Source organism: Tupaia chinensis, unplaced genomic scaffold (assembly GCF_000334495.1).
Source record: "Tupaia chinensis unplaced genomic scaffold, TupChi_1.0 Scaffold000311_2, whole genome shotgun sequence".
NCBI lineage: Eukaryota > Metazoa > Chordata > Mammalia > Scandentia > Tupaiidae > Tupaia > Tupaia belangeri.
In genome coordinates this window covers 5,769,758-5,784,717 of record NW_006159803.1, presented here as the reverse complement: position 1 = coordinate 5,784,717, position 14,960 = coordinate 5,769,758, and the positions used below count along the sequence as shown (strand labels likewise).

Genomic DNA, 14,960 nt, shown 5'->3' with positions numbered 1-14,960 from the left:
GTTTATTCAAATTACTATCCTGAAAGTTATGACTTGCAAAATAATTACTATATATTTTTAAAAGGTTTACTCATTTAATTCTTTCATGAATGAGAAAGACAGAGAGATAGAGATAGAGAGACAGCATTCCCAGCAGGGGCTTGTTGCCACGACTCCTCCCCAGCCTCAGCCAGCCCCTGGTGTGCCCGACATACGCAGGGAGGTCTTTAGATGTAAACCTGGAACCTCCCCATGTGTGCCAGCCTTGCCGAGCATCACGTCTCACTGCTGTGCCACCATCTAGCCCTGTAATTGCCAATTCCATCTGCATCATCCAGAAGTCGTCTTTGTGTTTGGCATAGTTGTTCCTTACTGAGAATTCTTTCTTTGCTTTCCCAGGACACTACACATTTCTATTTATTTTTAACTTTTCAGATAAGATTATTTATTTATTTTTTTCCCCAAAGGATCTTCCTTCTATAATGAATGTGTGTGGGTTTTCTAAAGTTCTGCCAAGTCCCTGCTTTAAGTCCTCTTGCTTGGCAATCTTGTGTTCTCTTAGCCCTCCAGGTCTCTCTCCCTACAGACTATGTTTAAGTCCATACCTTAAACTAGAAATCATTTTATCTTCTCAGCTTCAGACTTACATTTTGAACTGTTTCTAGAAAGCTTTATTGGATTTGCTAAAAATTTGAACTTAATATCTAAAACTGACCTCACGCTCTGACTTCCATATTTCAGCCGTATCACCAATTTTTTGGTAGTTACACCTTGAACACTCTGAGATATGTTTTCTTTTCTATCTTTTGCAATAGAATATGTGCGCTAACCAGAGAGAGACAAAGAGAGAGGAAAAGTGTGAAATCACTCCCTGCGGGGTGGGGGGTGGGGGTTGTCATGCTGCAATCTCTTCTCCATTCTCCTCTCAGGATTTTGGACACATGCTCACACTGCTGATGTGCCCTTCAAGCCATTGGGTCTGGGACTTGAACCTTGCAACAGCATTTTTTAAAAAGTTTGTTTATTTCTTTAATGAGAGAGAAGGCTAGACAGAGAGGGGGAGTTACCCTCAATAGGGTTTCAAACCATAATATACCGCTGGCCTCCGCCAGACAAGATCAGGTCACCTGTGCTTGGTGTGTATAGGAAGACCTTGGGATACAAATCTAGGACCTTCCCATGTGCACCCAAGATTGCTGGGCATTTCATTACTGCCGTGCCACCAGCGGGGCCATCCAATCTCTCTCTCTCAGTCCATCTGAACCAGCCTCAGAGCTCTGGCCATTCATTTTCCAGCTGGAACCTCAAGGATTCTCCATAGTCCACCAATGAAAGCCTGTTTTCTCAGTGCCGGCAGGTGGTGTGTTATCTGTTGATGAGGATGCGTATGGTATTCTCAACTGGGCCAGACCGAGGTGTGTGTCATGCTGGGTAAAGTCTTTTTCCAATCTAAATGATGTATAGTGATTGAATGTATAAATAATAATAATAAAGGAAAAAACCCCACAAATATGCAGCCATATTATCTGGTGATAAGTTACATAGTCATAGATAAGTTAGATAGTCATAGAACATTATCTTTTTAGGATTTTCATGTTTGTGTAGTGCTAAGTAGACTATTAGGATATTTTAAATTTCTTCTTTATGTGTAGTAGTTTCTCCTTTTTAAAAATGCATATTGGTGCTTTGCTTTGTAAATTAGGTTAGCTAGTTTATTTTTTAAGCTACTGCCTTTATATCTACTTATTGGTTTTATTTTCTAACTTATTTATTCTGTATTCTAACTCATGCTTTATTACATCTTTACTTTTAATTCCTTTTGGTTTATTGCATTGTTCCTTTCCTAACTTACTGTCTTCTTTTTCTAAATTCCCTAACTCACTGCTTAATAAATACACTTTTATCCTTTCCAGTTTATTCAAATTACTATCCTGAAAGTTATGACTTGCAAAATAATTACTATATATTTTTAAAAGGTTTACTCATTTAATTCTTTCATGAATGAGAAAGACAGAGAGATAGAGATAGAGAGACAGCATTCCCAGCAGGGGCTTGTTGCCACGACTCCTCCCCAGCCTCAGCCAGCCCCTGGTGTGCCCGACATACGCAGGGAGGTCTTTAGATGTAAACCTGGAACCTCCCCATGTGTGCCAGCCTTGCCGAGCATCACGTCTCACTGCTGTGCCACCATCTAGCCCTGTAATTGCCAATTCCATCTGCATCATCCAGAAGTCGTCTTTGTGTTTGGCATAGTTGTTCCTTACTGAGAATTCTTTCTTTGCTTTCCCAGGACACTACACATTTCTATTTATTTTTAACTTTTCAGATAAGATTATTTATTTATTTTTTTCCCCAAAGGATCTTCCTTCTATAATGAATGTGTGTGGGTTTTCTAAAGTTCTGCCAAGTCCCTGCTTTAAGTCCTCTTGCTTGGCAATCTTGTGTTCTCTTAGCCCTCCAGGTCTCTCTCCCTACAGACTATGTTTAAGTCCATACCTTAAACTAGAAATCATTTTATCTTCTCAGCTTCAGACTTAACATTTTGAACTGTTTCTAGAAAGCTTTATTGGATTTGCTAAAAATTTGAACTTAATATCTAAAACTGACCTCACGCTCTGACTTCCATATTTCAGCCGTATCACCAATTTTTTGGTAGTTACACCTTGAACACTCTGAGATATGTTTTCTTTTCTATCTTTTGCAATAGAATATGTGCGCTAACCAGAGAGAGACAAAGAGAGAGGAAAAGTGTGAAATCACTCCCTGCGGGGTGGGGGGTGGGGGTTGTCATGCTGCAATCTCTTCTCCATTCTCCTCTCAGGATTTTGGACACATGCTCACACTGCTGATGTGCCCTTCAAGCCATTGGGTCTGGGACTTGAACCTTGCAACAGGGCCATGTGGGATCCAGCACCTCAGCCACCACCATCTGCTGATCCATGACGTATGTTTTTTTCTCCTTCTCATTTCCAACATTCCATGGTTGTCAAGCTTTGTCAAACTTGCCTGCAGGCTCCTTTTCTGCAGGCATGACCTTACTTCAGTCTGTGCTTTCTCCTCCTTAACTTGCGGTGTTTTAATAGGTCTCCTATTTCCAGTAGCTCATTTTTTAAAAAGTTTGTTTATTTCTTTAATGAGAGAGAAGGCTAGACAGAGAGGGGGAGTTACCCTCAATAGGGTTTCAAACCATAATATACCGCTGGCCTCCGCCAGACAAGATCAGGGCACCTGTGCTTGGTGTGTATAGGAAGACCTTGGGATACAAATCTAGGACCTTCCCATGTGCACCCAAGATTGCTGGGCATTTCATTACTGCCGTGCCACCAGCGGGGCCATCCAATCTCTCTCTCTCAGTCCATCTGAACCAGCCTCAGAAGTCTGGCCATTCATTTTCCAGCTGGAACCTCAAGGATTCTCCATAGTCCACCAATGAAGGCCTGTTTTCTCAGTGCCGGCAGGTGGTGTGGCAATTGAGACACTGACTCCCACGTGGCCAATTGCAGTTTGAGTCTTGGACCCGGCGACTTGCTTTTTCACTTTCCCTGTTTCTCTCTCTCTCTTTGTTTCTCTCTGGTAAACACGCATGTCCTGTAGCAAATTAAATAATAATAATAATAATAATAATAAAATTAAATAAGTAATTTTAAAAAAGAAAGCTTGTTTTCTCACCTGTCATTCAAGTCCTCCACAGCGAATCTCTGCCCTCTCTTTAAAGCCTTATTCTCCTAATACCATATTCTGTTATGCTCATTGATTCCTAGATTTCTTATGTAATCTTATTTTTAAGCTCTGGTTCATACCATTTTCTCCATTGGTAACAGTTTAGTCTATACCTACTAGAATTTTAATTATATTTTATATTCTATTTCCTATTCAACTTCCTCTGTGAAGACTTTCCTGTTGCTGCTGAATTGGAGGTGATTCCTCCATCATTGGATCCCTGTAGGTCTCTCTTATGTTTGTTTTGCTTCCTGGAACTGAGAAAGGAAAGCAATTCATAGCGACGTATGGAAAGAGGGATCCACTTAAAATGTAAAGGTCTGAGGAAAGCATGAGTCTGAGACTTTGATTATGCTCACGCACATCTTACCCAAAAGGCATGTTTTAGTTTACGAGAAACAAACGGTGAGGCTGCAAAGGGGTTATAGATTTACCATGTGACCCCCCACTCTTTCTTCATCTCATTGTTCTCAAGTTCATGTTGTGAAATATAAGGTATGGCCTATCAGTTGCCTGCGTTCTTTTACATGGGCCAAAAATAAAACTCTTCACAAACATCTTATGCCCTCTCTTCTTCTTGCCTTTCTCTTTGCTGTATAAACCAGCTTTCTCAGCAACTACTGGGTCATCAGAAAAGTCACAGCGCATTTTGCATAGAAAATCAGAAAAAATACATCATGATTTTTCCAGTGATCCAATATTTTGGTGAGCATATTTCTGGGGAACCAGAGTCTGTCCACTTGGATAATGTGTCTTAAGCCCTGGTTGCAATTAAATGGTTATTTTACTTATAAAGTGAAAAGTAAAGGGGCAGACCTTCTTTCTAGGTTGACAGAACTATACTGAATGGCTTACTTCTTTTGTCTTCGCATTAGATTGGGAGTTCTGAAAAGGCTGAGACATTTCTGTGGACCGTGACCCAACGCTTTTATATAGTAGTGTTCAAATATTTGTTAAATACAGGAGAATCTTCCAAAAGGTGGTGAATAAATAAAATGGAAGAGTTTGTAACTAACTCAGCAAAGCCCCTTGCTACTTTTCTGAATTATAACATGAGAGAAAGAGAAATTTGGTTTTATTCAAGGTCTCATTGCTACAGAAGTTTCGCCTTTCAAACAAACACAATGGGGACCATAAATAAGTAGATAATGCCATTAACACGTACAGAGAGAAGCCCACCCATCCAGGACCTCTGCGGATGCGAATCAACTCTTATGGCAAATAAATGAAGACCCAGGGATGATCTCTTTAGCCTAGATAAGTTTGGGGAGTACTTCAGTGGTCTGAACCTTGGCGATGATCTGGCAGCAGTGGCAGGGATCTGACATGAGTGGCTCCTGACTAGGCTCTGACCAGTAAGGCTATCTGACCACTGGTGAGACTGTGCCCTGAGTTCTGCTTAGAACAATAGGATATTGGAACTAAGGGGATTTTCTCCTCTGCTCTCTGAAGGTTCCAGTCGTTAAGTCTGCTGAGATAAACTGACAATAGACCAATTAGCAGGAGGAAAAGCATACAGATGTATTAGTGTGTTAGAATACCAGAGTCACACAAAAGTATTCAACTCAAAGACTGGCCAGATTATTGAAGTTTAAATACCCTCTTCATAGAAGACAAAGAAGCAGGGAATGTAGGCAATTTTTAGAGGAAGAGTAAGTTACTTTTCCGGGAGGCATTGTCTGAAAAATAGACAATGGCCTAAGATAAAATTCCTCTGAGCTGTGGGTGTACAGAATTAATCTGCAAGTTTATTTCTTTCATGAGAGAATGAGAGAGACACACATACCCAGTAGGTCTTCAGGTGATGACCCACCTCCAGTCTCAGCCAGTATGCCTCATGGGCATGTGTGCCCACTCAGCGTGCTCAGCGAGGTCCTGGGACATGAACTCAGGACCTTTCTATGTCAGTCAGTTGTATTAACATTGTGCCACCCCTTGGCCCTGAAGGGCAAGAATTCTTAAAGGTCAAGTAGAAGAAATGCCATTCTCCACTTTGATTTGACCACTGGGGACTTGCAGGGACTGAAGTGCTTGCAGAGTAGGTGTGATAAAGCTTAGGGACAGAAGGGACCTTCAAGAGCCTCATTCTAGAACAGAATACTATTTTCTTTTTTTTTCAGGATCAAGGGTTCTGTCACATCTAGCATGGTGCTAACTTAAACTGACCCGAGACCAAGTCTGTACAGACTGACTGATATTCAACTTGTTCTTGGTTGACACTAGATTTGGCTGGTACCTGAATCTGAGTTTGCCTGTTTATATCTGTTCTGTTTGACCCTTCAAATGCTTGCAGTTATCTTATACCCCAGATTCCTAGAGGTGGGGTTGAGGAGTCCCAGTCAGCTGCCTGGTTTCCCTGGGGCTAGGCCCAGGCATCCACCTTTCTTACCAACCACTCTGAATTACCTCCAGCAGTTAACAGCTTCTGCACCTGACACCAAGCATGGCTGTTGCTCAGAGTTCTATTGGGTCGTAGGGTTGTTTTTGCATAGAAAAACAAGAAAAATACATCATGACTTTCCCAATGACCTGGTAGAAGCTGTTTATTTCTGTCCCCTCAGACTCCGCTCCTAGCTGCCCTACTTTCCCATAACTCTCCCTCTCATATGCCTGATCTAGGCAAAAGTTCTGGGAGAATTGAGACTCATTGACCTGTCCTGACAAACTGTCTCCCTTAGAAGTGCTTGAGGCTGGGACCCACAAGTAATGGCTATGTCTCTGGACTCCCACATAGTTGACCGCGGTTCATGTCCTGGACCCGGTGGCTTAAAACTCAGGCTGGGCGTGTGTGCATGCGTGCCCAAGATCCCGAGAGGAGAATGGAGGAGAAGGGATTGTAGCGTGGCCATCCCCCTGGGGGGTGATTTCTTGCTTTCTGTCCCTCTGTCTCTCTCTGTCTGTCTGGTGAGTGCACACGCCCTATGGCAAAAAACTTCTGGAAAAAAAAAAAAAAAAGAAGTGCTTGAGGCTTGCGGCTTGGCACTTCAGCCTCAGGTGACCTGCCTCACTCTTACCTGGTCTGATTTCCTCAGGTTGCTCCTTAAATGCGCTGAATAAGGAGCAAGGGCTAGACATCCACTGGCAACTCTAGAAACAGCAAGGAAGGGGGGTGCAATGGTACTGCCATTTTGTAGTCTTTCCTTCCGTAACTCTGGGTGTTTTGCACAAGGTCAGCAGAAACTCTTTTATTTTATTTATCTTTAAGACAGGGTCTTGCCATATTACAACTGCCCTGCCTCAGCCTCCCAGCTAGGACTATAGTCATGTGCCACCATGCCTGGCTCTTTTGTTTAGACAGGGTCTCACTGGGTTGCAAGGCTAGCCTCAATCTCACGATCCTCCTGCATCAGCCCCCTGGGTTGCTGGGATTACAGGTGTATGCCATAGTGCTTGGCCATAGTGAGTTGGCCTGGGACCTGACCATAGGCCTCCATGTGGCCTCAGCCTACGAAACACAGGGTCTTAGCAGTGCACACCACTGCAGTGGGACCAGTAACTATTTTTTGAGAACAAACCTTCTTTTCCATTTTTTTATTTCCCTGCTCCTTTTTTTGCCACCAATCTCTGTTGAATTTCCTGCAGACGTTGAGTAAGATCCACAGATACCCAAGGTGGTGGTTGCAATTTCTGAGGGTAGTTTAGGAAACACATTTTTCAGTCCATAGGAGAGTGTCTAGAGTTTGTGATTTACTTCTTCTGGACTCTAGTTCTTTATTTCTGATATGCTGGGTAAACTTCCAGTCCCTGAGCAGGAGGACTGTAAACTTCTAGTCCTTGACCTATAACTAGAGCCTACAGGGGAATACAGGAAAAAGGCTTTGAACATGGGTAGGGTTTGCTTTTAGTTCCTTTTCCTGCCATGTAGGGATCTCTATTTGCCTCCTTGCCTCTCTTCACCAGGGACATTCCTTTGGAAGTAATTTTGGTTTAAGCCACTAGGTGGTGCCTCAACCCTATCTGTAGCTTATCAGAAGGCTTGCTCTGACAGCTGGGTTAAGAGCAAGGCTTTTTTGGGAACTGCAGTGACATGGCGAACACATGCTCTTTCTTCCTGAAAATCCTAGAAGTCAACCTGATTGTTCCTTCTGTGACTAGATGCAGGAAGGAGGCCATTTCTCCATCTTTTCGGCCTATTCCTCCAGCTCTTTTTCTTGCCCTTTGCTGCAAATCACTACAAAAAATTAGAGTGGCAATAATGAGCACACACAAGAAGCGTCTCTGTTCGAGTAGTCCAGAGGTGAGGAACACCTCTCCCATTCACCAGGAACAGAAGAGCCGGGTGATTAAGAGCACTGGCTCTAGATCTCTACGGTGAAGTTCAAAAAAATTCTGGTCCCACTTACAAACTCTGTAAATATGAATAAATCCCATAACTTCTCTGTTCCTCAGTTTCCTCATCTGAAAAGTGGGGAGAAGGAAGTGACCTGTCTCAGGGTTGTGGCATTATGGTAACACGGCACTGTCTAGGTTAGACATTAGATGAAAACAAGCAAATATTTAGTCCTTGGTAGGCTCAATCTGCCATCTTGCTGGCCCTCGGGAGAGAATATCTGTCCATATCTTTTCTAGTCTTTCTAGTCTTTCTTTATGAAGGAACCTTGGTATGCCTCCTGCATTTAGGACTGAGAGAACTCTATTTCTGACCAGGAAGTTGGTACAAGATTGCAAACTTGCTCTTCTGGTCTTAAACTTCTTCTAGTTGACCCTAACCTTGGAGAAAGAACCCCCACACTACAGCAACCAGTGCCTAACTCAAAGTCGTCTGTCTGTCCTACTCCTTCCCCAAATCAGTCTGCTCTTGGCACTTTCTCCCTTTAAACCATTGTGTATCTAACTTTGCATATTTTGTTTGTTTATATTTCTGGGTTCAAAACTTTCAAAATCAGATTGGTTTAAAAACACATATTCAGTGACTTTTATGGCCGGATACCATGCTAGTACGTTTTCTATCTTCAGGGGTATTGTTATTGCAGTATGTGTCTTCACTCTTAGCACTCTAGGAGTAGGAATGAGCTCCTTCTCTGTATACCCACACAGCATACAGTAGGGACTGCAAAGTCATCAGTTTACTGAGTGATTCCTGGAGAAACAGAACTGTTGTACTCAGAGTTCCCTGGATACAATAATCCTCCATTCTACATTGAATTGTGACTATTTTTTCTATGTAAAAATGCATCGTGACTTTTCTAATAGCCCAATAAAATAAAAGTCATGACTTCTCAGGGAACTACTCTGTAAAGCACAGAGAGAATAACTTATACTCTATTGGAATCAACTCTCTTTATAGCTTAGATTTTTCTGAGTTATCTCTTTTAGTGGCTTCCAATTTGTGCTTCAGTTAATGACTTATTGGCTGACTACTGGGGTAAAGTGGGGACTGGGGGATGAAGAGAAAATGGAATGCTCCTGGGCTCAGGAATTTCAAGCATGGACCCCCTCACAGGTATCAGAAGAGGGCACCCAATGCTCCAGAAGCCTTGGAGGTTGTTTGCTGCTATCAGGCAGCTGTTTTGTTTCTTCATTTAGAGAAACGGTCCTTCGTTCCTGACAAGCTCATAAGAGAGATGAACTCTGGATAGGAGAGATGATTTCTTTGCCTACCCAAAAAAAAGATACACAGTCTCACTCATCTCTGAGAAACAGATTTATGTCTTAGATTCTGTGGTGAAATATTTAGTCTTTTTTTTTAACACTTGCATATTTTTCTGTTGAAACAGGTAAAGAATGTTAAGTGGCCCTTCTCTTGATATCCCAAAATGGCAGTAGGGCCCATAGATGAAAACAACAGGTGTGAACTTCCATTGTAAAGAGAGCTATGAAGAGTTGAAGTTGCCTGGAAGCCACCTGCCCAAGGCCTATTAGGAAGTAAAAAATAGTTCTTGTTAATACCAGCTACTTGCATGCTCCCCACTTTCCAAATCTATATAATAAAACTAGGGAGGGAGGGATATGGTTCAAGTTGCATATATCCCTTCACAACGCATTATGTTGGAGCCTAAGACCTAATGTGGTGGTATTAAGAGGTGGGGACTTTAGGAGGTAATTAGGCCTCTCATGAATGGGATTAGTACCCTTACAGAAGAGATCAAGGAAACAAGCTAAGTCATTTTCTGTCCTTCTATCCTGTGAGGACATAGTATTTGTCCTTTCTGCCATGTAAGGATACTGTAAGAAGTCCCTCACCAGACATGAATTGCTGGTGCCTTAATCTGGGACTTCTCAGTCTCCAGAACTGTAAGAAATAAATTTCTGCTCTTTATAAATGACCTAGTTAATAGTATTTTGTTATAGTAGCAGAAATGGACTAAGGCAGGTAGTGAAGAAGAACCAAAGAAAGAAGCCATGGGCATTGTTCTGGTATTTGTCTTGAGGAGTTACTGGTATTTCTTCTTTTACTCCTAGATGAGGGATAATTTATACTACCAAGCAAAGTGAGAGGGGCTCCAAGAAAATTATTTTTAGAAATTGGATGTGCCTTCCAGAAGGGGAGACTGGTACCTTAGTCCCCAGTTGGATGACTTGCCCTGGGCCCACCTGAGCAGAAGAAAGACAACTGGGAGATGGTGGTGTTGAAAGGGATTGTCAAAGTGTCATACTTTGGAGTATGGCTAGGGCTCAAGTGTCTTCAATGGGCCAGCCACAGTGGAAGGTAGCTGGGTCTGAGTCACTTAAGAGATCTATACCCAATAGGGGAATTCTGGTGATAAGCTGGCATGGTGCTACCACAGGTACTCTAGAGGGAGAAGCTGAGGGGCAGTAGAAGAAGTAGAACTAGAGCAAGATCTCCTGAGTAAGGTAAGTGTGGGGCACTGAGACCTGTGAGCCCCAACAAGGACTCGCACATGGGCCCCTTGAAGGATCAGGGATTGAATACCAACCACATGGAGGGTGTCTATAGCTACTCGGTGTTACCCTGAGAAGCATAATGACCAATGAGGAAAAGAACTATGGTGGTCAATTAAATAAGAGACATTTTTCACTAGGCCCCTGGCTCCTTCTTACAAATTTACTGGAGAAACCAGCTGTCTTAGTTCATTTTATGTGAGACTGGCTGATCTATAAAGAAAAGGGGTTTATTTAGCTCACAATTCTGGTAGCTGGAAAATCCAAGAGTATGTGGCTGGTATCTGGCCAGTCTGCCATCCTATGTCATCGCAACATAGCCAATAGAAGCAAGAAGATCAGCAGGTACATGAAGAGTGGAGAACAAGAAAGAGAGTGAATGTCCAGCCTGTAAGGAGCTCTAACCCTTCCCATGAGAGCAAGAACTCACTGTCTCACATTAATCTTCTGATGAGGGTGGGTGGTTCCCATGATCCAAATACTTCCTACTAGGCCTCACCTCTGAGAGGTCTTACTAATTTCCAAATGCCATTACACTGGGACTCAAACTTCCAGAATATTAACCTTTGTGGGACAAACCATTATTAAAACTATAGCACTGCCATTGAAGAACAGGTAGTTGAAGTGACTCAGAGCCTGCACATCCCTTTCTTGGCTCCCAGGGCCTCAGCTTAAATCATGCTAATGGGAAAAGGTGTGATCTCTAAATCAAGTTTGAGATTTAGGTTTCAGTTGGACTGAGTTATTATAATAGAAAACAAAGAGCAAAGCTTTGTAATATGCCTAGGATATCATTAAGGAATGCAAAGGGCAGATTTGACTGAGCTTGAGTGAAGGAAGTAATTAAATTAGAGAAAAGTAAAATTGCTTCATTTTCATACACCACTGAGTTGAGACAGTAATATACAGGTTATACAGGTTACAGGCCTTCTAAATAAGATTCATTTCAAAAGGGACTCTTATATCTTTAAAAGTTTATGGTATAAATAGGAGATACTTTTAACAGCAATACATTATAAAAGTTTCTGGATGAAAACACAGATTTTTTTCCCTTAACATCAATATCTTAATCAAAAGAAAATTGTAAAAAGTCACTTGGTTTTTAAGTCGTATAGATTTTCGTGTACTCGAAGGTAAGAATTGGGGGGAGGGGCAGTAAATACTGGGTTTCTGGGAAACTCATGACACATTTTTGCATAGAAAAATATGCCATGACTTTCTCAACAGCCTAATATTAGGATTATCAGCCTAAAATTCCTTTGTTAGCCTTACTTAGAGAAGACTCAAAAACCACCAGGGATTCTAAAAATCATGTAAATTGAGAAATCTCTCAGAGTAGATCTAGTTATTGAAAGATCTTTGGGGTTGGGGTCAGGAGGTGGCATGATGATTAAAGAGTTGGATTCCTACATGGTTGAATGCAGTTCGAGTCCTGGACCAGGCAGCTTGAAGGTCATGCCAGGTATGTGTGTGTGCGTGACCAAAATCCTGAGAGGAGAATGGAGGAGAAAAGATGTGGCATGGCCATTCCCCCTATGGGGTGATTTCTCATTTTCCCTCTCTTTCTTTCTCTGTCTGTCTCCAGCACATGCCCAATGGCAAACTGCCCTCCCCTTACTCCCACCAAAAGGAAGATCTTTGGAGCTATTCTAGAATCCACATCTGTCTTGACTGATTCAGTTCAAATAGTCAATGTCCTCTAGGAGCTCCAATTCATTCTTTTAAGACCAATGTATCCCTGCAGAGTTTTAATAATCCCCATCTCTCAATCAGTAAAAAATAAGCCTACCTGGTGTGGGTTACCCATTTTGTCTGGTTATAAATTCTCATGTCTTCTCTTGGCCTGATGATTATTTCCCTTGCTTGGTCCTTGGCCACCAACTGTGATCTTGAATCTGCCTAAGATTCCCTTCATGATTGCCCTTGACTGTAATCTCAATTTAGCCTAATACTACATTTCCTTTTTTGGCCATGACCTTTAATTATGTACAATCACAATAGGAGCATGCCTATGGTTACCCTGGTTTAAAGAAAATCTTTGGATTTTGAATGTTTCTTCCTTGGTCAGGGATGCAGCTCTCCCTTTATTGCTTCCTCCTCACACAAGGTGTCCTAGTTCCTTGCCCTCTGTTCAGGGGCTCACAGGGATCTGGGACTATAGGACAACAGATTGTTCATGGACAGTGGATAGGCTGGTGGGGCCGTCTATCTTGGTTAAATATTTTCAAACTGTCACTTGTTTTTAAACATTTTTTGCTTTTAAAGAATACAATATGGGAGGTAAATAAGGGTAGAAGTTTTTGCAAAGGATAAAGAATACTGTTGGGGAAACATTTATGTTGCAGTTATAGCTTGGAGTATTAATCTGTGTGTTTTTTAAGTGAAGTGTCTCTTTCTCCCTCTGTTCTCTCATGGATGCCCTGGAGGCTGTTTTTCTCTCCCCAACCCACACAGAAGCAGAAACATACTCAGGAACTTCTGGCCTTAGCCAGGAAGAGAGGACACTGATGGAGGCTTTTCTTTACCTATAGAGTTTGTTATCCCTGAAGGCAAAGCAAACCTTGTGCTAGGCTAAAGCCAAGAGGAGGTAGAAGGACAATGAACACTGGAGTGTTTGAAGTGAGGAGAGAAAGAAACTCGGGAATGGTGTGGATTGTGGATGGAGTGAGTGGTTTGTTGTCTGCCCCAGCATCCCATCCATTGTCTGTGAACAATCTGATGACCCTGCAAGCCCCTGCATAGAGAACAAGGAACTAGGACACCTTGTGTGAGGAAAGGGCAATAAAGGGAAAACTGCATTCCTGGCCAAGGAAGAAACACTCAGAATGGAAAGATTTTCTTTGCATCAGAGAAGCCATGGGCGTGCTCCTATTGTTAGATACTTAAGTATGAGTGGATGTGGTTTGCTAGGTTGTGGGTTAAAAGGACACATTTCACTTGAATTTTAAGCTCCATGTTTGCCCATTCTAGAGGAGCTAATCTTCCAACTGAAAGTGTTATTTTTAGATTCAAATAAATTCAAAAGAACAAAATAATATTTCACGTGGCTGACTTAATATTATGATAGTATATTTGGATGTTCTGTTAGGTCTGAATATAACATTTGTCATTCTGTTGATCTTTATCATTGACTGTCTGATCTAGATCTTTCTGCGATGGATGATAGTTACACTACTGAATGCTGGCTTTGCAGGTGGCCACCAGTGACTTAGCTGGAAAACCATCAGTTCAAGTTCTGACTCCAAACTGTGTGTCAGAACCTCAGATTCATGCTCGATTACTTTCTTAGAACTAAGTAAACACACTATTTTTTTGTTTTGTTTTTATAATTTTGCTGTAAGGTGTGTGTACTGGAGAGACAGAGAGACAGAAAGAAAGAAATTATCCCTGGGGGAGATGGACACATAGCAGTCCCTTCTCCATTACTCAGGATCTTGGGCATGTACACACACATGCCTGGCTTGAGTTTCAAGCCAACAGGTCCAGTACTCAAACCGTGGTTGGCTATTTAGGAGTCCAGTGCCTTAACCACTATGCCACTGCTGGCCCTGACACACACATGTTATCAAGTTACCAGTAGTTATCAAGTCCATTTTAGGATAGAAACTATTTGTGTTTGTGTGTGCATGTATGTATGCATTATAAAGATGTAGAAGATGTGATTAGAGTATTTGAGTTTATAATCAAGTTAGGGAGGTAATACATAAAATTAGGGTTGTATAAGGGAACTTCAAAAAGTTTGTGAAAAACAGAAAGTATGAGTCTATCTTGGGGCAAATTTTAAAAAAATCCATGCCTAGTTTTTCAAAGCACTTTTCATGGGCACCAGCAGTTCGTGTAATGGCTACCTCACTGGACTCCCATGTAGTCAACTGTTGTTTGAGTCCCGGACAAGGTGGCTTAAACTCACACTGGGTGCATGCACATGTGTGCCCAAGATCCCGAAAGGAGAATGGAGAAGAGATTGCAGCATGGCCATCCCCACAGGGGGTGATTTCTTTTCTTGCTTTCTGTCTCTCTCTGTCTTTCTGGTGAGTGCATGCACCCTATAGCCAAAACCTCTCCCAAAAAAAAAACCAAAAAGCATTTTTCATTAACTTTTTGCAGACCCCTTTCCTCCTTGTATTTAGAAGTGTTTTATGGCTGAGCTATCTCATGGGTGTTTCTTGTTCTCTGAATATGTGCTTATACAGCAAGACTCACCTGAAGCAGTACATGTTTACCAAAATAAGCAAGGAAAAAAAAATACAGGATTTAAAAAAAACAAAACAAAACAGTGGTGAAGATGGGATCCATGATTCTTGGGCCACTTAGTCAGATTAAGAGGTATCAGACTTGGGCGTTAGACTTTGTAGATAGGGTATCATTGGAGGAAGCTGAGCTTTTTTTTTTTTTTTTTTTTGGCGCGGTGTTTTGGC

The 14,960-nt window shown here is 41.9% G+C and overlaps 1 protein-coding gene across 1 annotated transcript in view; it reads right to left on the bottom strand.

Annotated features, from left to right (window-relative positions):
- The window catches only part of POU2AF2 (POU class 2 homeobox associating factor 2), an 85,984-nt gene that overhangs the window by 61,239 nt on the left and 9,785 nt on the right, over positions 1 to 14,960 (bottom strand). Inside the window, exon 2 of the mRNA XM_027772834.1 lies at positions 6,714 to 6,786. Coding sequence (XP_027628635.1) covers positions 6,714 to 6,786 — 73 coding nt within the window. The remainder of the gene's footprint in view (positions 1 to 6,713; positions 6,787 to 14,960) is intronic.